Source organism: Neovison vison, chromosome 1 (genome assembly GCF_020171115.1).
Source record: "Neovison vison isolate M4711 chromosome 1, ASM_NN_V1, whole genome shotgun sequence".
Classification (NCBI taxonomy): domain Eukaryota; kingdom Metazoa; phylum Chordata; class Mammalia; order Carnivora; family Mustelidae; genus Neogale; species Neogale vison.
In genome coordinates this window covers 90,129,543-90,157,222 of record NC_058091.1, presented here as the reverse complement: position 1 = coordinate 90,157,222, position 27,680 = coordinate 90,129,543, and the positions used below count along the sequence as shown (strand labels likewise).

Below are 27,680 nucleotides of genomic sequence, written 5' to 3'. Positions count from 1 at the left end.
ATATCCTTCCACGTGAGTCCTTGTGATTCATTCAGGTTGTAGTTTAAGTTTCCTTTCAATAAATCCAAGAAGGATCAGCGTGACCAAGCAAAGCAGATTCCAAAGGCAGGAAGCAGAAGCAATATGACGCTATGGAAGTACCTTTCTGATCAGTCCCTTCTGCTGTTGTAAGGCCTTGGGGCAACCCTTCAATGTAGGTGGTTGGCAACAGGTCAGCTGAGATAGGTTGCCCTTGTAGCTTTTGTAGTCTTTCTTGTACAGCACTCGTCAGGTCTATATAAGCCTCATCAATGCTGGCACGTTCAATCACAGCAAAACGAGACATTACCCCCATCACTTCCACACTGGCTTCCCGGTACCTAAAAAGTATACGGATTATCATATGTGTAGGCAATAAATGAAGGCAACATAGTGACTGTCAGCCCCCATCCCCTCTATCTCATAATAGAATCATATATATAACCAGTGTAAGGTCTCCTTAAAGGGAGCAATGGTTTGGCAGAGATGAGACAGTAACCCAAATGAAGGGATCAATGCACAGACAGATGGATGGTCAATAACAGAAGCAAAGAAAAAGAAGAACAATGGAGGCAAACATGTTTAGTGACTCTAGCACTATGAAGGTGGAAAGCATCCAGACCATAAACATGTTTTTGTGGCTCTCTCCAAAAGGAAAGAAATGTTTCAAACTTGTTCAACTACATTTTACTAAGATCACCTATTCTTCTTCTTCTTTTTTTTTTTTCATATATCCATTATGTATTTTCTGCTTCTACTTTTGTCTTCAAATAAGACATAACTTACAGGAAACACCGCCCTGATTTGTGAACCCAAGTATCTGGTATTTCTCAAGACAGTGTTTCTCATTTAAATTAACAAAGTGACATATGGATTTTATACTTCAGTCAGTAGTGAGTTGGAACAACATGTGAGCCGGTCCTTACTACAAACACACACACCCACATACATCCAACCAACTAACCAAGTCCAATCAGTTCTGGGTTTACTAACATTCAAATAATCAAACTGAAGATAAATGCTTGGAATGTGGTGACACCCTTCTTTAGAGGATACCAATTTCACCATATACCTCCTATTTAAATCATAACAAGCAGCTCTTCTGGCTGTAGAGGGCTAGTTTCCTATGGCAATATGTGCATATTTTATTTGCTTTGAATCTGCTATGGAATTTACAGTAAATGCTTTGTTCCTGATAGATCATAAAAATGGAAATATTTGCACCATTTCATAAAGACATCTATAAAAACTAGTATAATTATTGTTCTAAAGCATCTTCAAAAGAATTAGAAAAATATTTGGCTTTTTTTCCTTTTAATCATTATTTGTGCTGGAAAGGATAGTCATACCTCAAAGGAAAAAAAAGAGTGCTAGTGTGTGCAAGAGCATGAGAACATGATACACACACATAAATGCACACACAAAGTGAGGAAAGAACACCTTATTGTAGTAGCTGGTGTTCCTCCATGGCCTCCCCGGCAACTTACTCCAAAGTATCTTAAGAATATTTGATAAAATTTATTTGTATATATTTCTGCAAATCATAATTTATAACTTGGTATCACAAGTTAATTATTAAAACAATTTTAAATTGTGAAGATTTTTTTTTTTAAGACTTTATTTATTTGTCAGAGAGACAGAGAGAGGGGAAGAACACAAGCAGGGTGAGTGGCAGGCAGAGGGAGAACCGGCTTCCTGCCAAGCAAGGAGCCCACTTGTGGGACTTGATCCCAGAACCCTGGGATCATGACCTGAGCCAAAGGCAGATGCTTAACCAACTGAGCCACCAAGGCTTCCCTACTTGATGGGAGATTTTGAGAGTAAAATAAATGATCCAGTGTAAAGCATGCAGCTTTTCAAAATCACACTCAGAAATCAACTATATTTCTGGGGAAGTCACATTGTCTTTACCAGCACAAAGGTCTATTCAATGCAGTGTGGTCTATTAGCTGAATTAATGTTATTTTAGGGTTAAGATATTCATCTTCAGTAAATCTGTCTTCTCTTCTGGCAATAACTCCAGGGTGAAGTTGGTTATGGCACACCACCTTTAGACTTGTAATTCATAGGTGAATTCAGGAATATTTTAAGTCTTAAGTCAAATCATGATTGCTATACACCACACTACATGGTAGAGTAAACTGCGAGAATATGGCTACTGAAATCTAAAAAACCCCCTGAATCCTCAGCCTTCTATTTTCTAACTGTGTGAACTTATATTATTTAAGCTCTCTAAACTTATTTCTTTATGGAGGTAAGGGGATGGGTAATTCTAGAGTCTATGTTATAATAACATGATATTTAAGAGATCTTGCCTATGGAGAGTTTAACACAGGCTGGCATAGGACAAATGCTCAATATATACTATCCATTAGGATTATTATTAATGGTTGGAGCGTGGCCATGCCCATATAGACTAATGTTCTAAAATCTGGGGAATGACAGCTCACTTCAAACACAGAGGTAATCTCCTTTGAGATTGTTCAGTTCTAGCAAGCAACTGTAGATACTGTACTATGTCAGTTTGACTCATCCTTCTCTGGAAAAACTTAGTTTCAGTCAATCTAATTACTTCAAACCAGACTTTTGGTCTAAGAACATGGAAACTGGTATTTTTAAATATAACACCAATTTTTAAACAATTAAGGAACTGAAGTGGTGTTAAGGGCAGCAACTTTTTAAAGGCTGTAATGACTGCACTGTTTCTGAAACATAGTATCAAAATCTATTTTCATTTCAAAGAGAAAAGCTGGCTGTCCAAAGGAACTCTGTCAGGTATTAATTATACAACACAAATTTGAAACATCAGTTCCTAGCCTCATAGAATATTATTTCCTCATAGAATATTCTTCCATTCCCCTAAACATTCTTTCCTTCTTACTTGGTGAGGTCAGCTTTCCCACGGGACTCACGAACTTGTGCCAACAGAAGATCAGGACATAACTTCTTAGCATCATCTGCCCACATGCTTCTAGTGACCCCAAATGCACGAGCTTCATAACTCACTGCAACTATTCTAAGGTTAGGAAAAAAAAAACAAAAACAGATAAATATTACAAGATCACAAACAAAAATAACTAAAATTTAACTGAATGGGCTATAAACGTGATAGAAGAAACTTTTTGGTCACAGATGCCACTATTCCATCTCAAACATAGCAGTTCAGAGATCTCAAAAACGGACCTAACACACTGTTATGTATTCTTATAGAATAAAACAGTTGACAGTTACAATAGCTATGATACATACCCACCACCCTTCCATGACTTGTACTGGACAACCGCACAAGGTTTATTCCTCAAATGAGGATTCTGCCGCTGTTCCACTTGAACAAAAAAACAGTCCATGTCCACTAGGACAACTACTCGGTCCTGTCCGGTAGCCATTTTTCTGAAAGACAATTATTTTATAGTCAGAAAAGACACCTAATCCGAAGTGCCAAGGAAAACAGTTATTTCTGTTCTTCCACTGTTGAGTTATCATGAGCATGGATATTAACAAGAATGAAACAGGCATTTTCATATACTGCTGGTAGGAGAATAATATATAACTTGGTACAATTTTAGGAAGGTAGTAAAGCTTAGGTCATCATGTCTCCTTAGTCTTCTACAACTTGTGACAGTTCCTCAGTCTTCCCTTATTTTTCATGATGTTGGCACTTTTGAAGAGAACTAGTCCTTTACTTTGAGAATGTCTCTCGATTTAGGCTTGTCCAATGTTTTCTCTTGATTAGATTAAGGATACATATTTTGGCAAGAATATTATGGAAGTGATGTACTCGTCTCAACGTATCATATTGAGATACATGATATCAAAAGATGTTATTACTCTTGTGGTGTTAACCATGATCATTTAGTTGTGATAGTTTGCCAGGTTTCCCATGGTAAAGTTACTATTTTAAGTTTTTTAATTGTTATATCTTAGGGGAGATACTTTGAGATTATATAAAGATCCTGGTTTTCCTCAAACTTTCAACATTAAGCACCTATCAGTGGGTCTTGCCTGTAATACTTCACAGTGTTCTAACAGTGATTTTCTATCCATTTATATAAACTTTTGAAGGCAAAAGAAAATACTACATACTATTCACATACAAACATACATAAAGGTATGGATCATAGATTGGAAGATCAAAATTTATATACTTGGTAGTGGATACAGAATAATGTTCTCATTTAGCATTGTCAGGAATCTGGAAGAAGGAATGTAAACTAAAGCAGTGGCTCTCAACTTCGCTGCAGATTAGAATCATTTTTCTTTCTTTCTTTTTTTTTTTTAAAGATTTTATTTATTTATTTGACAGAGAGAGATTACAAGTAGGCAGAGAGGCAGGTAGAGAGAGGAGGAGGAAGCAGGCTCCCGCTGAGCAGAGAGCCCGATGCGGGACTCGATCCCAAGACCCCGAGATCATGACCTGAGCCGAAGGCAGCGGCTTAACCCACTGAGCCACCCAGGCGCCCTAGAATCATTTTTCTTAAAGAAAGCGCTATGTCCAACGTGGGGCTTGAAATTACAACCCCAAGATCAAGTTGCATGCTCTATGAATTGAGCCAGCCAGGTGCCCCCCAACCTAAGAACATTTAAATAATATTGATATCTGGCATCTACCACCAGACATCCTAATTTAATTAGTATGGTTGTGTTTGTGCCATCTCAACCTATTGATAGTAATGCTATGAGCTAGAAATGGCTGGGGGCACTTATCTGGGCCCCAGTGAGCTTCCCACAGACATCTCCCCTTTCCAAAGGAAAAGATACAACGGAATGACCATTACTGTTCTTATTATGATTGCAAGATTCCCTTCAGCAATAACCATCAGGAAACTAAAAAAAAAAGGTAATTTATTACTTACAGGACTGATTCTAAGGTATCAGAAAAGTTTGAGAGGTTATTTTTTTAAGTCTGAGAATGCTTAAAAACTTTTCCATATAAACGAATGGTGATTGCTTTTTTGCTTTACACCATTTTGGTTTATGAAAGGTTTCACAGGAACGCTCTACTTTCATGGGGTGCCTGAGAGCCTCAGTTGGTTAAGCATCTGCCTCAGGTCATGACCCTAGGGTCCTAGGATAGAGCCCCAAATGGGGCTCCCGGCTCAGCTTCTCCCTCGCCTCCCCGCTTGTGCTCTCTTTTGCTATCTCTGTCTCTCTCTCAAATAAATAAATAAATAAAATCTTAGAAAAAAAAAAAAAAAGGAATGCTTTACTTTCAGATAGTGGGGTTAACCTGCATATGATATGTTAAATATGAAATAATGCTAAATCTTCTTTATGCATATCCTTGTATGGATATATAAGCATTTAAGAAACATGAAATTACTAAAATTATGATATATTATTAATCTTTTTAAAAAAAGATTTTATTGATTTATTTGACAGAGATCACAAGTAGGCGGAGAGGCAAGGAGAGAGAGATGGGGAAGGAGGCTCCCTGCTGAGCAGAGAACCCAATGCAGGGCTCCATCCCAGCACCCTGGGATCATGACCTGAGCCAAAGGCAGAGGCTTTAACCCACTGAGCCACCCAGGCACTTCTGATATATTATTAACCTTAATTCTAATTATTATTTTAAAATGTTATGTGTCACTTGGGGCACCATGGCTTAGGTGGTTAAGCGTCTGACTCTAGGTTTCAGCTCAGGTCATGATCTCAGGGCTGTGAGATTGATCCCATGTTGGGAGTCCCCTCTGAGCATGGAGTCTGCTTGGGATTCTCTCTCTCCCTCTGCTCCTCCCCCTCTCTAAAAAGGGATGTTGGGACGCCTGGGTGGCTCAGTTGGTTAAGCAGCTGCCTTCGGCTCAGGTCATGATCCCAGCGTCCTGGGATCGAGTCCCACATCGGGCTCCTTGCTCAGCAGGGAGCCTGCTTCTCCCTCTGCCTCTGCCTGCCTGTGCTTGCTCTCTCCCCCTCTCTCTCTCTGATAAATAAATAAAAAAAAAAATCTAAAAAAAAAAAAATAAAAATAAATAAAAATAAAAAGGGATGTTAAGGGATGTTGTGTCACAGAAATACCAAATTTCCTTGTCAACTGCATTATAATGAGCTCTCAGGATATCTTAAACTATGGACATTTTTAAGTCTTTTGTCATTTACAGTTGTTTGCAAATGTGTTTCATCTTCCAGAAATTCATGGAAAGGACACTGACAAGTACTCTAGAATGAAGATTTCTGATAACTTTTAGTTCATACAACTGAACTGGGTAAGAACTGATGGAACACTTATAAAGAAACTAATGGTTTCACAAAACTGTTCCCCAAAAAATCAACAAGAATTCCATGGGACTGAATAAGCTGATAAGGATGATTATAATTTTTTATGACTTTTTTTTATACGAAACATCGTTGGTTCTTCAATGTTCTGTTTTTTCCAGCTTTAAGAACCTCTTTTCTTACGCTATCTCTGACTTACAGCAATTTGGTAAAGTATACTTTTGAGAACACAGATGAAACCATTACTTTTTCTCCCTATCTGATCCCTCCAGAAGTAGAAAACTGTCAGTTAATATTCTTACTTTTGTGACAATTACCTGCATAAATTCAATAAGGATCTGTTCTTCGTATAACAGGACCCAAATGGAAACATTGGTTATACAACCCAGACTTTCACTGGATGTCATATTTGAGAAAGACATACATAGATATAGTAGTTAAGGAACTAAGGTTGACTTCATGGAGCCCATAAAGCTCCTTGAAAAATCAGCCTGGTACCTTACTTACAGAGTTCCCAATAGCCCTCCTAAGGAAGGTCACTTCCTGGCAAGCCCAGGAACCTCAGGGTATTTTAGGAACCTCAAGGAGAGAGGAATTCACCCAAATTTATAAGTATTGCAGACAAGGCCTACTGGCAGGTTTCTGGTTGGCTTCCTAGCCTTGAGAGGCTTTTAAAAGCAATCTGAAATTCCTTATGAAAAGTTCCAGCAAAGCGGACTTAAAAGACTCTATGGTCAATTCTTGCTGCAATTATGTAAATTCTTGCTGCAATCATATAAACAATCAGCCAAGTTTAATGAGATTAGACTTATTTTACAAACAAATTAGGCTTACTTCAACTATCTCTGATAGAAATGGGGGTGATTGTGAGACAAAGAATGTTTCAGTAACACAGCTTTGTGGAAATCAGATTCTATTGCTGTTAATTTGTCTCTGAGGTTTTGCTTTCTACCTCTAAACTGGACTGGATCCTGAATTCTTCTAGTTTCCTCCAATGTTTGGCTACAACTCTTCAAACTAACATTTCCAAGTGTTATCCTACCCTTCTGACTTGGAAACACTGAGAACTAAAATTGCCCTTTCCCAAAGCCATGCAAACTGAAGTGGGACTTGATATAAACTTAAGAGACATCACCACAATAGTTTATGTATAGACAATTTTTGTTCCTGTTACTGTGTGGGCCACTCAGAAAAGATCACCAGAGCAATTCAAACTGCAAACCAGGAAAATCTAAGATTGCCACTGTCTGCCTTCACTCCATCTGAAGAGCTCTGAGACTGACATCTAGAAATCTCCCCAACTGCTGCCTTCAGAACTCAGAAACTGCGATTATAATCTCCTCCAAATATTAACCTTTATTTTTATTCCTTTTGTTTCCATAGAAATACCTCTTATTAAATGCCTGAAGCACATACTTCTACCATGTAGGCCTGTTAAGAGAGAGAGAGCAGGCCCAAACTAGAGTCACTTATACCAAGCGCATGTCACCAAACCAGAGTGTACCTAATTTCAGTTTTAGCCTCTCCCAGCATGTAATCTTAACCTGTCAGTCTGAAATTTCCTGGTCAGCACTACTGCCCCGACTTCCCCCCAAAGGAAGGTGGCCTTGCTTGAAACAATCCACTCTGACAGTAACTTTCTTGTCATGACGCCTTCTGCCCCTATAGAAGTCTTTCATTTTGTACAACTCCTAGGTTTCTTTTTGTTAGATGGGATGCTGCCCAATTCATAACCTTTGATTAAAGCCAGTAAGATCTTGAAATTTACTTTTTTTTTTTTTAAACAAACAAACAAACAAACAAACAAAACCAAAAACAACAAGGCTTACCTTGGGGAACCCAACTGCATGACCACTTTCTGAAATGAGACCCAACCCCTTAATTATTCTTAGGACTAAGAAACTGGTTCCTTTGAATATGAAACAATCTAGCAATCAGGACAGGCTCAAACCTACTTATACCATATGGCTGAAGATGTTAAAATATTTCACAGTATTACCTGGATCCTTGAGCAGATTTCCAGGGCTAGCCAAATAGTCGGGATCATTGGCCTACTTTCATGGCTGGACTTGGACTCTTTTAAGTTTGGGACAATGGCTGGAGACTGCATTTCAAACTATGGCCTGTATAATTATTTAACCCTGAATTTTAACATACCAGCTTTATCCAGGCAGTTAATGTCCTCATCATGGACTCTGGCATCACAGGGTAGATTGTTGTGTAAACCCTGACAGTTGTTCTCCCCCACCCCTTTTTCATAAGGGAGATGCCTGATTTAAGCTTGGATTGCAGAGGCATCCACTTCAAAGATGACTACCTTTTTTCTTTTTTTAAAGATTTTTCTATTTATTTGACAGACAGAGAGAGATCACAAGCAGGCAGAGAGAGGGGGAAACAGACCCTCCGCCGAGTAGAGTGTCCGATGCAGGGCTCAATCCCAGGACCCTGAGACCACGACCTAAGTCCAAGGCAGAGATCCAACCCACTGAGCCACCCAGGTGCCCCCAAAGATGACTATCTTGAATAAACACACAGCCAGACAAATGACTAAAGTGCCAGGCCCAACTGAGCACTCCTATTGTTGTAGAATTCTTGGTTGATTTCAATAACTGGACATTTTGGGGTGCTTACTTTTTTGTTTTCCTTTTTTCTGTCTTCCTGTACTTTAAATTCCTGCTTTTTTCTTTTTTTTTTTAAAAGATTTTATTTGATTGAGAGAGAGGACAAATGCGGGGGGGTGGTTTGGGGAGGGAGAAGCAGACGCCCCACTGATCAGGGAGCCCCCCCACCGTGGGGCTCAATCCCAGGATCCAGAGATCATGATCTGAGTCAAAGGCAGACACCCAGGCACCCTTCCTGCTCTTATTTTTTAAGTTCACCCATGAAATTCTTGATTGCCACCCTCAATCCCAGTAAAAGTAGAACCCTGGGCCTATGCTAGCTTGCTCTCTCTGTACTGGTAATCTTGTGCTGTGCCCAACTGGTGTGTCTTGTTAGCTCTAGGGTTTGTAAGGAATAAACTTTTTCTCTTTCAGACGAGATCGGGCGCGTTCAGGGTGGTATGACCGTAGACAACTTTTTCTCTTTCAAAGTTTCCTGAGGTTCACCTGCTAAAGGGTATCCTGCAATCATGCTAAGAACCATAAGACACTGGTTTGGAAAGAGGAGATGTCTGTGGGAAGCTCACTGGAGCCTAGGTGAGTGCCCCCAAACATTTCTTTTCTTTTCTTTTTTTAAGAATTTGACAGAGATCACAAGTAGGCACAGAGGTAGGCAGAAAGAGAGAGAGAGCAGGCTCTCCATTGAGCAGAGAGCCTGATGTGGGCCTAGATCCCAGGACCCTGAGATTATGACCTGAGCCAAAGGCAAAGGCTTAACCCCCTGGAGGCCAACCAGGAGCACCCCCCCCCACCCCCCGCCGCCACAACATTTCTAACCATAGCATTATCATTGCTAGGCTGTGATAGCACAAAACACACCCATTCCAATTAAATTAGGATGTCTGGTGTTAGAAGCCAAATATCAATGTTACTTAAATGTTATTATTTTAAGGCATTATTATTAACAGACCAAGACAGAACAAAACAGGGTGTGACCTGGACATTGTGATTTTTAAAAACGCTCCAGGCAGTTCTAATATGTAGCAGAGATTGCTAAAAACTGACTTAAAGTAAATAATATACTTATGGAAACACCAGTAATTCATGATTTAAATATGAGAAACATAGGTTATACAGTTGAGTAAGCACTGGACTGTATTAAAAAGAAGCATCAACAATTAACATTCACCTTGAAAAAAATGGCATGCAACTAACAATGACAGAAGATTAATGTAAAAAAACAATGAATTAAAAAATCTGAGTAAACAAGGCATTAATTCCTTGTAAATTCCACTCACTGAAAACTGGAAGAATGTGTAACTTTAAATATTTGTTAAGTTAAAACCGTAACATGTCAGAAATCACCTTCCATGAAAGGAAGTGGTTTTTGTGTTGCACTGCAACAGATAATGCCAGAATAAAAACAGTAAACAGACTGTCGCACACACACTCACACACACACACACACACACACACACACAAATATAAACCCACCAGGAAAGTACCATGCTAGATGCAAATAGGAGAAATGGCGTTAGAATAGGAAGCCGTGATTTAAATCCAGCAAACACTTTACTGAGTAAACAAACACAAAAACCAATACTCAAACTGCAACAGATAATGAAACTGCTCAAGTGTGTAAGTTATGTATTGTGCTGAAGAAAGCAAGAGCTTTTTAAAGATGGAAAAATGAAACACACTCGCTGCCAAAAACCCCCCTTCCCGAATAAGGAGGACAGTTTTGAAGTCTTATATGTAGCACTTCAAATGATCCAAACTGCATAAGCCTTCAATAATTGCAATTATTCATCTTTAAATATCTCGACTCATCACCATCTGTGCAAAGTAAGTTTGGTGCCGTTCAGGCGACAACACATCTAAGGAAAATAAGCATAACTGAAGAGGGAGGTTTATGAGCTAGCGAAAATGCCATTTTCCCACAAGAAAATTCCTCTTAGGGGACCACACCGGGGCCTTACGTCTAAGCATCCTCTTCTGTTTCACCGAATTTCGGCCCAACGACACCACCAGCCACTGCTATAGCATAAAACCAACAGCCAAGACAACATGAAAAGTCTGAAAACAGCGATACTGAACGGTTCTAAATACTCTTACCAGTGTGACAAAGCACCTGGAAAAACTGGTAACCACGGACGCCAACGATGCCAGGCTCTCTGTCCACTGGAAGGAAGGTGAAGGGGTCCTGAATATCTGCCCCCTTTCCAGGAGAGGATCAGTCGTCTTCGAGAGATTTATTTCCCGTGACGACGGAGAAATGAAGCACAGGTCACAGTCGACCACTGACGCGGGCACCGCCCGCGCTGCCCAGCGGGCCTACACAGGGTTTGCGCGCTCAACAGCCAGCACTTTGAACAGAGATCAGACAGCGCGCGCGCAGCAAAAAGGCCGTTGAGGCGCCTGCGCACTGCTGCCCTTCCGTCCTCCGCTCCGCCCACCGAGAAGCAACCGTCACACCAGAGCCGCCACTTCCGCGGGCGCGTGCGCAGTGGCGAGTTGGGCGCGTGCGCAACCCCGGTCCCTTGCAAGCTGGAGCTTCTACAGCTCACGCTCCTCCTCTCGCTCCCCACCCCCAGCCCGCCGCGGCCCGGTACCAGCTTGTGGTCCCGCGAAGGGAGCTGTCGGTACCTCGTGCTCCCGGGCCGGCCGTGGACCGCGCTTGCGGCGCGTGGCACTAGCCATGGCGATGGATCAAGTGAATGCGTTGTGTGAGCAGCTGGTGAAAGCGGTGACGGTCATGATGGACCCCAGCTCCACCCAGCGCTACCGGCTGGAAGCCCTCAAGGTAGACGGAGTTTGGCGCCCCGGGCCTGCCCCAAGACCCTCCCCCAACCCCAGCGGTGCCCCAGCCGCCCGAAGCCGTGCTGGTTTTCCGCCCACGCGGCCCTTGGACCTCCTTTCCCAACCCCGGGGGGCCTTAGCCTTTCCCCTCCCCGCCCTCCGCGGCTCTTCTCACTCCGGGCTTTCTCTTCTAGCCGCGCCTAACCTTCTCTCGGGACCCTCCGATTCCTTGCTGCTTCTCATCTCACTGCCACTTCCCGCTGCCCTCTCCTCTCCTTTCCCACTTCTCTTCAGTCCGCACCACAGCCGGATGCTTCTATTTTATTACCGAAGCCCCACATCCCCTAGCATTCCCGTAGTGCACGTGCCCATCACGTCCCCAACACCAGCTAGCTACGTTCTTGACCATCTCCCCTGCATTACGTTTCCTGACATCTTCGTGACTCGTCCTACTCGAGCTCCAGCCTCCCAGCGCCACTTTATTTACATTCTTAGACTCTTCACTAATCCTATTCTGTGTCTTGGGTTATCTCTGGGCTAATTCTCACACCCCGCCCCCCCCCGTGTTCTTTTACTGTGTTCTGTTCTCAGGCTGTTTTGCGCAAAGATGAACTTCTACCACTTACTTTGCATTTTAACAAGGGTACTTTGGTTTCCTGAAAGTAGTTTTCTTGAGTCCGGATGCTCAGCTCCTGGGACTGACTTTTGTGTTACAGTTTGGGAATGCTAATACAAATTGGGATGCTAATAAAATGTGAACTTATTCCCACATCAGACTATTTGTGTGGCGTGTGAGATGGTCATTAGGAAAAACACCTGTTCATACATTTTTAAAAAGTTTTTATTAATTAATTCCAGTTAAGTGCTGTGTGTGTTTTAAATCTTGTAACTTTATAGAGTGAACATCATTTGGGAAAAACTTTACTTTTAAAAACATAGATGTCTGCCACAGGATTTGGAATGAGAAAAAGTTGGGTTCCATTAGTTTTTTTTTTTTACTGTGAAATACTAAAAATATACACAAAGTAAAGAGAATACTACTACAGGAGTTATAAAGATTTTGCCACATTTGCTTTATTCCTTCCCCCTACCTTTTTTTAAAGTAAATTCTAGAAATTGTCATTTCATCCCTATATACTTCAGGGGTATAACTCTAGCAAATAATTTTTTACTTGTTTATGTCAGTCTTGTTTTTTTCAACATTATTTGGCCATAGCATAGAAAATATAACTATCCAAGTGAAAGGAATGTTTATCAGTTCTTTACTCATATACTATTGATCTAAATTTTGCAGTTTAAAAATATATTACAGGGGACGCCTGGGTGGCTCAGTGAGTTAAGGCCTCTGCCTTCAGCTCGGGTCATGATCCCAGGGTCCTGGGATTGAGCCCCGCATCCGGCTCTCTGCTCTGTGGGGAGCCTGCTTCCACCCCTCTCTGCTTGCCTCTCTGCCTACCTGTGATTTCTCTCTGTCAAATAAATAAAATCTTAAAAAAAAAAAAATATATATATATATATATATATATATACACACACACACACATATATATATATATATATATCACAGGTTGGAGTTTCTTAAGATGAAGTTTAAAAAAAATTTTTTTTTAAAGATTTTATTTATTTGATAGAGCTCTCAAGTCAGGGAAGAGGCAGGCAGAGAGAGAGAGAGGAGGAAGCAGGCTCCCTGCTGAGCAGAGAGCCCAATGCAGGGCTCGATCCCAGGACCCTGGGATCATGACCTGAGCTGAAGGCAGAGGCCTTAAACCACTGAGCCACCCAGGCGCCCCTAAAAAAATTTTTTTTAATCCCCACTCTCTCTTGCTTCCTAAGGGAAATACTAACTTTTTTTTTGTTTCAGTTTTGTGAGGAGTTTAAAGAAAAGTGCCCTATCTGTGTCCCCTGTGGCTTGAGGTTGGCTGAGAAAACCCAGATACCCATCGTCAGACATTTTGGCCTCCAAATCCTGGAACACGTTGTCAAGTAAGGAGCTTTTGGACAGTACCACCGAAGTCTGTGAGAGAGCAAATCTTTATTTGTTATATAACTCATAGAGATAATCTTTAGGTGAGTAGAAAAGAAAAATTGCCAAGAAGAAAGGAATGATCCCCAAGAGATTATCACAGCCTCAAGAGCTCTCTTAATTCAAGACTTAATCTTCCTCTTCAGTTTCTTCAGTTATGTAAAATACATGGTATATACTAAGCATTCTATAAATATTAGCTGATAGTTCAATGAGTATTTATTGAGCTCCTGCTATATGCCATGAGATCTCAGAGTCTTTTAAGAATAATACAGTGTTTAGATAATTAAATCTATGATTAGGGATTGTGCTTTTAATTTTTTTTTTAGTTTGAGTGTGTTCCTTCTCTGAATGGCAAATCCGAAACAGGGTTATATGAGAAAAACTGAAAATCCTTCCTAACTTGAGTCTTTTACCCCCAGTGTCTATCAGAGGAATCAGCTTTTAAGACTTAGCCATAGTTTTTGTGGGATTGTGTTATCCATAAGCCAGCACAAAAGAGGAGTTAATAGTACCACCATTATTATTTTCTGAAAAGCAACTACATTTGTTGTAGGTGTCCCAGGTATATATTTGCTTTTGGGCTATCAGTGAAATCAAGGGGGAAAGCTAATCTGCTCACAAATCCTGTATCACCATTATTATTTTCTGAAAAGCAACTACATTTGTTGTAGGTGCCCCAGGTATATATTTGCTTTTGGGCTATCAGTGAAATCAAGGGGGAAAGCTAATCTGCTCACAAATCCTATGTGAATTTCAATTAGTGGACAACTTCCTATATAGAACTTTTTCCTAAGAATTTTTCTGTCAGCATTTTTGTTGAATATAGAGTGTTCTTGTTCATTCTTTGAAGGGTACAAAATCAAAAGTATAATTTCTTGGTGGAATCGCTAGCATAATACAACACAGAATCAAAGCCAGTCACTTACGAAGACTTCTAATGTGGTTCTTTCGACCTTACACATTTTGGTGGCCAGGTTTCGGTGGAACAGCATGTCTCGATTGGAGAAGGTCTATCTGAAGAACAGTGTCATGGAGCTGATTGCAAATGTAAGGAATGATTGGTTGGAAGACTTGTGTTTCAGAGGTAGTTTAGACTAAGGGTGACTTCTTTAGCATTTATGTTCACTAGTTCTACGTAGGTTGGACAGCATGCTCAACAGAGATGAGAGAGTTTCAGCAAATGAACAAGATTCTTAGATCTAAATTAGATTGCACTTTGCTGTTTCCTTTTATTCCAAACTAAATTACTGTATGATTTTAACAAAATACAAAATATGCAGGATGAATTAGTATTGGGAATTAGAGTAGCACTTTGAACATGCTTAAAATCCACAGCCTTTTTTCTTCTTTATTACAAATGGCATGAAAAGTTGAATTCCTACCTTTTCTTCTCCAAAGTTGAGTGCCTTCAATAGAAAAAAATCCCCTTCAAAATTATTAATCAACTTGGGATTTGTTTTTTGCTAGTTCTTGGGAAACTTGATAGAAATCCTAATTCACTAATTTTGATACCAAACTCCAGAAGGACAAGTCCCAGGAATAATTTGTGTCTTATAATGCTAAAACTATTGGTAAGATATTTAGTTGCTACTCCTGTCTTATTTTATCAGCTTCTTATTGTCTTCATTTCTGTACTCTTCAACTTTGGCGTTCTTACAGAATGACAGTCAGTATGAGAGTCTCTTCAGTTTGTAAAGGAAAACAATGATGTCTTCCTTGCTCTGTACAACAGTCACTTTATTAGCTGATTCAGCCCTTACTTAAGTTTTAAGTGAGGAAAATGGTTAGTGAGAATGCAGGATAAGTGACTCAGTCGTGGAGAGCAGGTTGGTTTACTCTGTTTAGTTTAAAAGCCAAGCCTGCTGTGGAGTTCTGTACACTTACTCAGCGTGGGGTTTGGGGTTTTTTTTTTAGGTTTTTTAAACTCAGTCTTGCAAACCTTACTATCCTATTCTTTTTCAGGGAACACTGGATATTTTGGAAGAGGAGAACCATATTAAAGATGTTTTGTCTCGAATTGTAGTAGAAATGATCAAGCGGGAGTGGCCACAGCACTGGCCTGATATGCTAATAGAATTGGATACCCTTTCCAAACAGGGGGTATGGAATATAACTATATCAGTTCATTTTATTTGGGGGGCCTGTTCTAGAGTTTGTTTTGTCAACAGAAAAGAGCTTTTCGGCATACCAATGGTGAAAAAGAGGTTTCAGTTTAATTAGCTTATTTCTGTTGTACAGGAAACACAGACCGAATTAGTGATGTTTATCCTTCTACGACTGGCAGAGGATGTAGTGACTTTTCAGACACTACCACCTCAGAGAAGAAGGGATATCCAGCAAACATTAACCCAGAACATGGAAAAGATCTTCAGTTTTTTACTTAACACGCTTCAAGAAAATGTAAACAAGTACCGACAAGTGGTAAGGGCTACCCCATCTCCCAAAAGTTCTGTTTTCTATTATGAGTAGTTTTGTTGTTTATTTTGTAAAGTTAAAATAATCTATCAGCAAGGAATTAGGGTGTCTAGATTAGCAAAAGAAAACCATTTTATAAAAAAAAGAGAAACAGATGACAGGAAGAACTGGAACTAATTTTCTAAGAAACTCAGGTCAGTGAGTTCCCATGTTAAAAAAATAATCCTTTATAGTAAGAAAGTTCTTAAAAACAGTATTAAAATGGTTAATTCTTAATATTTAAAGTGTTTAAAGCCCAGATTCTTGGTAGGTCAGGACAGCATCCCTTTTAAATTTTGATCCCGTATTTAATCCTGGTCCCTTTTGCAAGAAATTGCCAGGTTTTGTTCATCTTGATTATATGGTTCTTGGTACAGGTTTCCCCTGCTACCTGAAAGAAGAGCGTTCCTTTGAAATCTTTTATAAGCCCAAAAGGCATAAAATGAAGACAAAATTAACATTAATTTATATGGAGTAATTTTTGAGCATTCCCACACTTAAGAAATAACCTCTCCTTAGCTTTTCTGACACCTTAGGACATATCTTGCTAACGGATATACAAAATAAATCAAGAGAAAGTACAGATGGTCACAGACACAGTTCACAGCTATGGCTGCTTGGTGCTGAGATGCTGAGTGTGGTTTGTGGGAAGGGAACTTAGTGGTGCCTCCATAAGGCCTAAGGTCTTGGTATGAAACAAGCACTGAAAGCTATTTTTGCTTTTCGCCTTTCTTTAAAGTAAAAGCAGAAAATCCTCTTCAGATTTTCAGTTAGAGAAAACAGGTACTAATGTGGGTCTTGAGAAAATCAGTTTCCTAACACGAGCTTACAAAAAGTGGGAAATACCTGTATTTTACTCTTCCCGACAAAGTATTCTACAGAAAAGGGCAGCTAGATACTGTGTTTCCAACCACTGTCATTTTTAAGAGAGCCTTCAGAAGAAAGCCATGTGAAAGTTCATCTAGTACAGTGATTCTCAGCAAGGGACAGTTTTGCCCCACATGTATCACAACCAGGGGGCGGCTGCTGACATCTAGTGGGTAGAGGCCAGGCATACTGCTAAACATTGTATAACACACAGAATTGTTCCTCCACAATAAAGAATTATCCAACCCAAATTGCCGATAGTATTAAAGTTGAAAAACCCTGATCTAAGGATACCTAGGTGGCTCAGTCGGTTAAGCAATCCAGCTCTTGATTTCAGCTCAGGTCATGATCTCAGGGTCATGATTGAGCCCCACGTTGGGGTCTGCACTGAGCTTGGAGCCTGCTTAAAGAGTCTGTCTCTCTCTATACCTTGCCCCTCTTACCCTCACCTAAAAAAAAAATAGGAATCTAGATCTGATCTAATTCTAATTCTAATTCTGATCTAGAATTCTTACATGTGCTTATTTCACAGAATAGAATTAATAGTTTTTTTTTTTTTTATGCCCCTGGCAGCTTTTAGAGAAGTGCTAGGTACTAACACAAATGATGGGAAGGTACTGTGAGCTGTTGAAGTCGGGAGGAACTCACAGTAAGTGCCTAATATATGCCATATACTTGTACTTTACATGTTACTTAATCTTCAAAACAACCCCAAAGAGAAAGTATAGTCTCCATTGTATGGATGAAGAAACCAAGGTCCAGAGAATAATTATTGAAGATCCCCTGATAAATGGTTATAGTGGAATTCAGGTCTCATTCTTTATACTAAAATGGTCTATTTTACCCCAAAATACCTCCCCAAAATCTTTCAAAAGAAAATATCAGGAAAATACTTGCACTCAAAAACTTACGTGTATTGAGGGTGAAGGAGGGATTCTTTTCCTTCTCATCTAGGAGAATTTATCTGTAGGAGAAGGGGAGCAAACTGTGACTCCTCAGATGCCCTGACAGTCTAGCCAACGTGCCCCCAGCAGGGCAGTGAGTGATGATGGCCTGAGACATTAGAAAACCCCACATCCACTGTGGGGTTTTTCTTTAGTCTCCTTCAGTTCCCTTCATCTGTTAAACCAGTACCTCTTGTGTCCAAGACCAGAGCACACCAAGAGCTATCTTGTGGACCCGGAGCAACTTTTTTGCTTGAGAAGTTCCATCCCTTCTCTTTTTCCATCTCAACTTCCAGCTTCCTTCCCTTCACCCTCCCAGGTGGGGAGTAGGTTGAATGGTAAACAGTGATAGGATGGGTAGGCACATTCTTCCTGTCCAGTGACCTGGGCCCTGCATTGGTCCAAGGGGGCATAGATGCTTGAACAGGGACTGAGAAATTGTTGGAGAGGAAAGACTGAACTTCGCTGTTGTCACTTGGATTCATTTTCCTTCTTGGGCAGCATCAGTAGTAAATGCTGGTGTGAGAGGGTTCTCTTCCTCTCTGCCCGTTGACACCTCTATTCCATCACTGATGATGAAGGCTTAACACTTGTCCTTTAACAAATGTATTCTTTTGTTTTTGTTTTTTTTAAAGATTTTATGTATTTATTTGAGAGAGAGAGTGAAAGAGCACAAGCAGGGGGAGCGGTAGAGGGAGAAGCAGGCTCCCCGAAGAGCAGGGAGCCCAGTGTGGGACTCCATCCCAGCACCCTGGGATCATGACCTGAGCCAAAGGCAGACGCTTAACCATCTGAGCCACCCAGGCACCCCAGATGTATTCTTTTGTAATTGTAGAACAAAATTGCAATTGTAGAACAAATCCTTTATACTGCTAATGGCAGTAACTTTTCAGGGACTTCCAAAGTTGTTGTTCCTGCTTCTGTTCCCCTTTATCTGTCTTCAGGAGTTAATCTTAATTTTATTTTTAGAATTTTTTGGGGAAAATATTAATTTTGTACATATAAATTATAAGCATCATACAATATTTATGAAATTGAAAGTATAAAGGTTGATATCAGTTATAATGTAATAATTGTACATTTACTGAATGGACATTATTTTTATCTATTTAGCATGTGATACTTGTGCGTGTGATTTTCCTGTAGTTATGTCCATACAAACATGGTCATAAATTATATTCATTTAATTTTGTCTCACTTTTTCTGTTTATATTACATCATTTTAATATTCTTTTGTTAGTCATAACTTTATTTGAATATGAAAAATGCTCATACTTTGTTTTGAATCATATTTCTTTGATTCTTAGCAGTGTGGAGCCCTATTCATCTGTTGTATTTCTTTCTAAACAGTGTTCTTTGAAGCTTTCTTTGTGGACTTAATGTTGTAACAAATTTGTGTAAGCTGTTTAGATACTAACTTTTTGTCCTATTGCTAAAATTAAAATAACCTGTCCTCCTTAGGGGAAATAACAGCTAAATGTTAGTCCAGTTGTATTCTTTTCCAAGGTTAAAAGTTGAGTCTATTTAAAATCATTATTCAAGGGACTTTATTAAGTGGGTGGAAAGTTATTACATAGCCTTTGCTCATTAAAAACATTGGATCCTTATACTTCTTTTCTTTCAGAAGACAGATAATTCTCAGGAGTCAAAGGTAAGAGCTCTTGTGGAGTTGGAAGGAGACTTCTTTGAGGCTTTCAGGTACAGAGATGCATATACCTAGTGGAGGGTAACCTCAGCCTTGGTTTAGGTGACCACTGAGCAATGGTAGAAGGGAGTTAGAATTACAGTATTTCCAATTTATCAGAGGAGATGAAATGGTTACCCATGCCAGTATGATCTTATTGACAGACATTGAGAATGCTGTTTGAGAAGTGGTTGTGCATCAAAAGAAGACCTTTGAGTTCCCTGTCTGGCTGTTACATGAGTACCTTTTTTTTTTTTTTTTTTTTTAATCGTTTTCTTTTTAGAATTAGAGAATAGAAGGAGCTCAGGTATAACCACAGCCTCTTTGTCCATCAGTGAAGACTTAACGATTAAAAGTTTTTTCTTTTCACACAGGCCCAAGCAAACTGTCGAGTAGGAGTCGCGGCGCTGAATACTCTGGCAGGCTACATTGACTGGGTGTCCATGAGTCATATTACTGCCGAAAACTGTAAGCTCTTAGAGATGCTCTGCCTGCTTCTGAATGAACAGGAGCTTCAGTTAGGAGCAGCTGAGTGTCTTCTCATTGCAGTCAGCAGAAAAGTAAGTTACCACTTCAAACTGACTTTTATCCTCAAAGTCTCTGCGGGGTGGTGTGTAAGTGTGTCTGAAGTGTATGTTGTGGCAGGAAGACATCAGAAAGTTTGGGATTTCTTTTTACCTGACACCAATTTCATTGTCTGCCTCCAATCTCTTTGGATAGTAGTTTTCCAGGATTCTAGGGATCCATTGGCAGCATATACGGAGATTTGTCGGGCTACCTTATTCTTGAAACTGCTACGAGCCTTGGCATTTCATACTGAGGAAACAAGATGAAAGTAATACTAAAATATAAAACAGTGTCACGTCAAAGAATCTTAAGTGGTGGCTGCACTGGCTTTATATTGGCCTGGGCTAACAAATGACTGTGACTCTTTTCTCTGTAGGAATATTATCTTTAGATATAATTTATTTTGTTATCATATCAGCATTATTGACCAGCACATTTAAAAATGGAAGAAATAGAAATCCCGTTTTGATTTTTTTTTTTTTAAGATTTTCTTTATTTGACAGAGAGAAATCACAAGTAGGCAGAGAGGCAGGCAGAGAGAGAGAGGAGGAAGCAGGCTCCCCGCGGAGCAGAGAGCCCGAGGTAGGGCTGGATCCCAGGACCCTGGGATCATCACCTGAGCTGAAGGCAGAGGCTTTAACCCACTGAGCCACCCAGGCACCCCCCATTTTGATTTTAAAGAATTGGCGTTTTCTCCAGTGTTTAGTTAGCCCTGGGACCATGAGAAATTATGAAGTCAGTATATTTGATTATATAGGTATAGGAAATGCTAGTAACTTGGAGGCTTTTAATAACAGTTTGTATTTCCTATTTCCCTAAAATTGGTTCTAGGGCAAGTTGGAAGACCGGAAGCCCTTGATGGTCTTATTTGGGGATGTTGCCATGCATTACATACTCTCCGCTGCACAGTGAGTATCTACTTTTCTATGTGTTTTCTAATTTCTTTGTCATTTCTGTAGTTTATACCTGTATATCTGAAGTTCCTATCTGAATTCTGGCAGTCAATTGACAGTGTTTTTAATTTGAAAATCAAGCAATCTTAATTTTTAACCTTTTTAAAGACCTTATGCTGGAAAGAAGTTGTGGCCGTTGACTCTATATGCAGTCACTTTCACAGTTTTCCCCATTCTTCCCAGACAGCTCATCTCCTTGATTCTGTTTGCTTCTGGTGATCCCCAAGCCTCCTAGTAGCGCTGGTGCCTAGGCCTGAGAATGCTCTGATCTTCTGGACCAGAGTCTGCCCCAGAGCCTGCCTTGACTGCAGAACTCCAGACGCTGCTCCTTCCTCTCCTGCTCAAAGTAATCAGTGCCTGAAGTGCTGAGGCTCTTGGAAGCAGCAGGAACAGTGTGTTCAATGAAAAGTGCATGCATGGGACCTGCAAACACATTCTGTGTCCTAAAATACTGGCTTCCACTTTTTTCATTTTTAATTGCTTTGTAAGATATTTGAGTATTTTTTTTTTTTAAGATTTTATTTTATTTATTTGAGAGAGAGAGACAGTGAGAGAGAGAATGAGCGAGGAGAAGGTCAGAGAGCGAAGCAGACTCCCCATGGAGCTGGGAGCCTGATGTGGGACTCGATCCCGGGACTCCAGGATCACGCCCTGAGCTGGAGGCAGTCGTTTAACCAACTGCGCCACCCAGGCGTCCCATATTTGAGTATTTCTTGATACATGTTTCTTACCAGGAAGACAGGTAGAACTGTACTGCAAAGACCACTGAAACATCTTTTTTTTTTGGATACCATTCTCTTAGTCCTAGGGACAAATGAAAAGAGATACACACAGCTTTTATGATGGCTTTCTTTTCTCTGGAGACTAGCTCTGTTTTTAAGGGATCTTTTTAATTAAATTCATAACATGTCTTTTGGGTGGCCACTCTAGTTAACTGTTCCCTAGGCCCATTTTCTTAGTTCCATAGAAACTGACATTCACACCTAGGTGTCCCGTATCCGTTTGTGTTACTTACTTTACTGGTTAGTAAAACAATAATTCGAACCCAGGCAATAAGACTTGAGGGCCTCCGTTAGAAACTATAATGCCATAGTGTCCCTCAACATAACTGGAGCCCAGGTCTTGCTTACCCTGAGGCCCATGCTTTTTATGTTATACTCAGCTGCCTCGGGAACACAGCTAATGTGGCTGCTGTCTACAGTAGTTATTATTAATTTTTACTTGTGTGAAGAGTCCTGCATCATTTCAGTCAGGTTTTGCCACCAAGTAAGTTATCTTTTTTTTTTTTCAAAGATTTTATTTATTTATTTGACAGAGAGAGATCACAAGTAGGCAGAGAGGAGGAATCAGGCTCCCTGCCGAGCAGAGAGCCGGATGTGGGGCTCGATCCCAGAACCCGGCGATCATGACCTGAGCCAAAGGCAGAGGCTTTAACCCACTGAGCCACCCAGGCGCCCCTATAATTTTTTTTTTTTAAGATTGTATTTATTTTAGAGAGAGTGCGCTTGTGCGGTTTTGGGGGAGGGGCAAATGGAGAGAAGCTCACTCCCTGCTGTGCGGGGAGCCCAGTGTGGGACATGATCCCAGGACCTAGTGATCATGACCTGAGCTGAAGGCAGACACCAACTGACTGAGCCTCCCAGGTGCCCCCTTTTCAAAGAGTTGTTGGATTCTAAAATAGTAGCTAAGGGATTACAGATCTGAACTAAATGACTTTGAGAAGTGACACATAGAGTTATGTTTTTATTGCTTTTTATTTTTAAGGCTTTTATTTTAAGAGCAATTTCAGGTTCACAACAAAACTCAGAAAAGGTACAGAGCTTTCCCATGCCCCACCCCCCCAACATGTGTAGCCTTCCCCATTAACAACATCCCCAACCAGAGGAGTACATTTATTACAGTTGATGAACTTATACTGACACGTCATAATCATCCAAAGTCCATAGTTTACTTCAGGGTTCACTCTTGGTGTTGTACATTCTATGGGTATCGACAAATGTCTAATAACTTGTATCATTACAGTTATTCTACAGAGTATTTTCACTGCCCAAAAGAGCCTCTGAGCTCTGCCTATTCATCTCTTCTCCCCCACCCCAACCTCTGGCAACAACTGATCTGATCTTTTTACTTTATCCATAGTTTTGCCTTTTCCAGAACATCATATAATTGGAATCACATCATGTAGAAGTTTTTCAGATTGACTTCTTTCAATTGGTAGTATACATTTAGAGTTTTTCCATGAGTTTTCATGGCCTTGATAGCTTATTCCTTGTTAACAGTGAATAATATCCCATTGTATGGATATTATACCAGTTTATTCATTATTATACCAGTTTATTCATTCACCTACCAAAAGGCATCTTGGTTGCTTCGAAATTTTGCCAATTATGAATAAAGCAGCAATAAACATCTAGGTTTAACATGGTATAAACATGAAGGTCTTTGTGTGAATGTGTTTTCAACTCCTTTGGGTAAATACTAAGAAGTATGATTGCTGGATTATTTGTTAAGAGTGTGCTTAGTTTTGTAAGAAACTCAAATTGTCTTCAAAGTGGCTGTACCATTTTGCATTCTCACCAGCAGTGAATGAGAGTTCCTGTTGTTCCACACCCTTCGCAGCATTTGGTGTTGTCAGTGGTCTGGATTTTGGCCATTCTAGTAGGTGTGAGTGGTATCTTATTTGAATTTGCAATTTCCTAATGACATATGTTGTGTAGCATCTTTTCATAAGTTTGTCATCTCTGTATCTTTGGTGAGATGTCTGTTAAACTCTTTGGTTTGTGTTTTAATCAGGTTGTTTTCTTATTATTGAGTTTTAAAAGTTCCTTATATATTTTGGATAACAGTTCTTTTTTTTTTTTTTTAAGACTTTATTTATTTATTTGACAGACAGAGATCACAAGTAGGCAGAGAGGCAGGCAGAGAAAGATGGAGAAGCAGGCTCCCTGCTGAGCAGAGAGCCCGATCCCAGGGCTCTGGGATCCCAGGACTCGATCCCAGGACCCTGGGATCATGACCTGAGCCAAAGGCAGAGGCTTTAACCCACTGAGCCACCCAGGCGCCCAGCAGTTCTTTTTTTTTTCTTTTTCAGCAGTTCTTTTTTAGATGTGACTTTTACAGATATTTTCTCCCAGTCTGTGGCTTGTCTTTTCTTTCTCTTGTTATAACCCTTTCAGTTTTGTCAGTGGTATAAGGAATTATTACATGCTTTCCTACACATCTCTTTTTAAGTCTTCCCCGGGTATCAGTGAATGCCTGTAAGTGTGTGCATTGTTGTATGCAGTCCTACTCAGAGTTTACGTTATTAATCCACAGTACTCAAGGACCATATAATGTGCAGAACTAAAGTGCTTCTTTGAGGGATAAGATTGCATTGAACCCTGTTCCTCATTGATCCTTCAGTGTTTGAGTTTTTTTTGCTTTTTAACTTTAATAATCAACAGAAATTTGAATGTTGAAGCACAGACCACATACAGCTCCATTTGATGGGAATCTTTTTAGTTCTCTTGATGTGCAATTAATAGCATTTATTTTCTCATTTCACAGGACTGCTGATGGAGGAGGCTTGGTAGAAAAACACTATGTCTTCCTGAAGAGACTGTGTCAGGTGTTGTGTGCTCTGGGGAATCAGCTGTGTGCATTACTGGTGAGCACTTACTTTCTGGAGAGTTTCAGGGCCATTTGAGCAGAGCATTTAGAAAGTTAACGTTTGTATAATGAGTGAAACATGCCATTAATTTTAGCCTTGTGGAGCATTGCCCTACAGGTTATTTCATGTGATTTTATAGATTAAGTTACTGTAACAGGGTTCGAGTGAGTGAATTTCTTTTAACAAGTCAGTTATTGATGTTAACAGGAAGCATCCACATCTGTTATTCCATGAAGTCAGCATTGCTATTCTTGTGAATTTTGGTACTTGTAGAACATCAGTTTGCTAGAGTCCTAGTAGATCATGAAATATTATGCATTTGAATAAAGAGCCCTCTTCCCAAATTTAAAGGATTTGTGTTATTGATCATAAAGGAAAACTTTAATGTGATTGACCTAGAAATACCTGTCTTTAGGGAAATATTTAATAACTTGTCTTACAAATTGAGAGATAGGACATTGGTACAGACATTTGCATCTGATATGCCTTTTTATGGTGGTTTGGATGGTTAGAGAGGATAGAGCTTCAGACATACGAAGTATACCGTCAAGTGGTTATTTAATAAATTTGGTCACAGAGATGTGAATAGACTAGGTGTGAAGAAATAATACAGATTTTTTCTTTCTGTGATTTCTGAAATGAATGCTCTTTTTCATTTTAGTATTTGACTACAGAATGAGTTTTAATGATGATGATTAAGGAGGTAAAGCACCTTTCCTCTTTTTAGCCCTTGAATTGATGCCTTCCTTAGGTCACAAGGAAGTATAAAGTCCTTTCAAAACTGAAATTGGTGAGGGTTTAAGTTCTCTACAGTTGACCCTTGAACAACACAGGTTTGAACTGCATGGGTCCACTTAGACACAGATATTTTTTGATATAAATACATGCAGTTCTATAAATGTATTTTCTCTTTCTTAGAATTTTTTTAATAACTTTTTTTTTTAGCTTCCTTTATTATAAGGACACAGTATATGATACATATACGAAATATGTGTTAATCAGTTTATATTATCAGTAAGGCCTCTGGTCTATAGGAGGCTGTTAGTAGTTAAGTTTTGGGGGAATGAAAAGTTGTATGTGGATTTTTGACCCATAGCCCCTGTGTTCAAGAGTCAGCTGTGTTTGTTACCCTACTCCTCCCGTTGTCCTCTTCTACCCCCCATCAGCATCACTGATGTAGTGGTCTTTTTGTCCCTCAGGGTGTGGATTCTGATGTAGAAACACCAGCAAACTTTGGAAAATACCTGGAATCTTTTCTTGCTTTCACAACCCATCCAAGTCAGGTAAACTGTATGTAGGCAATGTGTGAAAATTTTAGTTAGGTAAGCCAAAATTAATCACTATGGCTTGAAGTAATTAACAGCTCATGTATAAAATGTGACTCTTAAGGCTCTGTGAAATAACTGTGGTGTGATTTCATTAAGAGAATTGTTGAATCTTCTTCGTGAACCAAGTGTCTAGTGTCAGCACTGTCTAGGCTGGCAGGTTTTCCCCTCACGTAATAGTCTGCTGATGCTCAATCAGATGTGAGGTGTGTCCCAGGTGATTTCCCACCCAAGGCATTTTAAACGCAAAAGTCTAATTGATTGTGCTATAAAATTAATTTCACACATTTAAGACTTTCTTGTAATACCACCCCGAGATTCCCATATCCTTTTTTGCCCTTAAAGAAAGTGCTAGAGGGATGCCTGGCTGGCTCAGTTGGTGGAACATGTGACTCTTGATCTCCAGGTTGTTCGAGCCCCACATGGGGTGTAGAATAAAAAAGAAAAAGTGGTAGAGCTCAGCTGAGATTCCAGGAATTACACCTGACCCCATAGTTTGTCTTACTAATACATGGTCTGTAACAGGCAGTCATTATGGATGGAGTAAATATGGACAGTGTAGAAGTATATAGAGATTCATTTCCATGAAAAAATATTTTTGGTAATTGTGGGGCTCAGTAATAATCCTGCTTATGTAAAGTCCAAATCCTTAAACGGAGGTTTTTCTTTCTTTTTTTTTCTTTTTCCCCACCCCCATTAGTTTCTGCGTTCTTCAACTCAGATGACTTGGGGGGCCCTTTTCCGGCATGAGATCCTGTCCCGTGACCCTTTGCTATTAGCAATAATACCAAAATATCTTCGTGCTTCTATGACTAACTTGGTCAAGGTAAACAGTGGGAATCAAAACGTGGAATGGGGGTTCCTGGGTGGCTTAGTTGGTTAAGCATCTTGATCATGATCATAAGATTGTGGAATCAAGCCCTGCATTGGGCTCTGCACTCAGCAGGGACTCTGCTTGGGATTCTGTCTCTCCTTCTGCCCCTTTCCCTGCTCACTCATTCATTCTTTCTCAAATAAATCTAAAAAAAAAAAAAAAAAAAATGTAGGTGAGTACACATAATAGGGCAGATTTTCATTATTGACAGCCCATTTTGGTCACCAGGGTCCTATAGTTGGGTATATTATTCTCTTATTCACCAAGAAGAAGGTAGTGCAAACTGGTTATTATATCTACTTTTTCATATTTTGGAGCACTTCTATACAAAGTGTTGGGCTAGGTGGTAGGAAAAAGTAGGACAAGAGCAGTGACCCATGATCTTGCAGTGGGATAATGCTATTTCCAGTTTAAAAGCAGGCAGGGTGGAGCCAAGATTCCAAGATGAAGTCCTATGTGATTGTTCCTAAGATCTAGTGAGGGTCTGAAGGTGAATGAGAAGGGAAGATGGAAGGTAGAAGCAAATTGCTTACCACTTGAATAGAATTCCTTATGAATTCTCTGAGATCTGCTAAGGGCTCTTGCAGCTGACAGATGCTTAATCTTGATTTGTAAAAATCAGAGAGTGGGACCTATGTGAAGGTCCTCCTCTAAGAATACATCCAGCACATGATACCCTGTTCTCATTCTCATGCTCTTCAGTACTTTTT

At 40.0% G+C, this 27,680-nt stretch overlaps 2 protein-coding genes across 5 annotated transcripts in view; one reads left to right on the top strand and one right to left on the bottom strand.

Moving 5' to 3' along the window:
* POLH (DNA polymerase eta) overlaps positions 1-11,261 on the bottom strand; it is a 34,605-nt gene extending 23,344 nt beyond the window's left edge. For 2 of the 3 annotated variants that reach the window (XM_044251571.1, XM_044251581.1), the window contains exons 1-4: positions 10,944-11,261; positions 3,268-3,408; positions 2,900-3,034; positions 142-359 (exon numbers count right to left, since the gene is read on the bottom strand). In XM_044251571.1, coding sequence (XP_044107506.1) covers positions 142-359; positions 2,900-3,034; positions 3,268-3,404 — 490 coding nt within the window. In that variant the 5' untranslated portion in view covers positions 3,405-3,408; positions 10,944-11,261. Of the gene's footprint in view, positions 1-141; positions 360-2,899; positions 3,035-3,267; positions 3,409-10,943 lie in introns of those variants that run through there. The other variant, XM_044251589.1, reaches the window with a different exon arrangement.
* Positions 11,262-11,361: 100 nt separating this feature from the next.
* Positions 11,362-27,680, top strand: part of XPO5 (exportin 5) — a 48,088-nt gene continuing 31,769 nt past the window's right edge. Inside the window, exons 1-11 of one of the 2 annotated variants that reach the window (XM_044251544.1) lie at positions 11,362-11,631; positions 13,489-13,610; positions 14,628-14,700; positions 15,616-15,753; positions 15,892-16,074; positions 19,543-19,569; positions 19,977-20,162; positions 21,001-21,077; positions 24,669-24,768; positions 25,971-26,054; positions 26,797-26,922. In XM_044251544.1, the coding sequence (XP_044107479.1) occupies positions 11,527-11,631; positions 13,489-13,610; positions 14,628-14,700; positions 15,616-15,753; positions 15,892-16,074; positions 19,543-19,569; positions 19,977-20,162; positions 21,001-21,077; positions 24,669-24,768; positions 25,971-26,054; positions 26,797-26,922 (1,221 nt within the window). In that variant the 5' untranslated portion in view covers positions 11,362-11,526. The remainder of the gene's footprint in view (positions 11,632-13,488; positions 13,611-14,627; positions 14,701-15,615; positions 15,754-15,891; positions 16,075-19,542; positions 19,570-19,976; positions 20,163-21,000; positions 21,078-24,668; positions 24,769-25,970; positions 26,055-26,796; positions 26,923-27,680) is intronic. The other variant, XM_044251553.1, reaches the window with a different exon arrangement.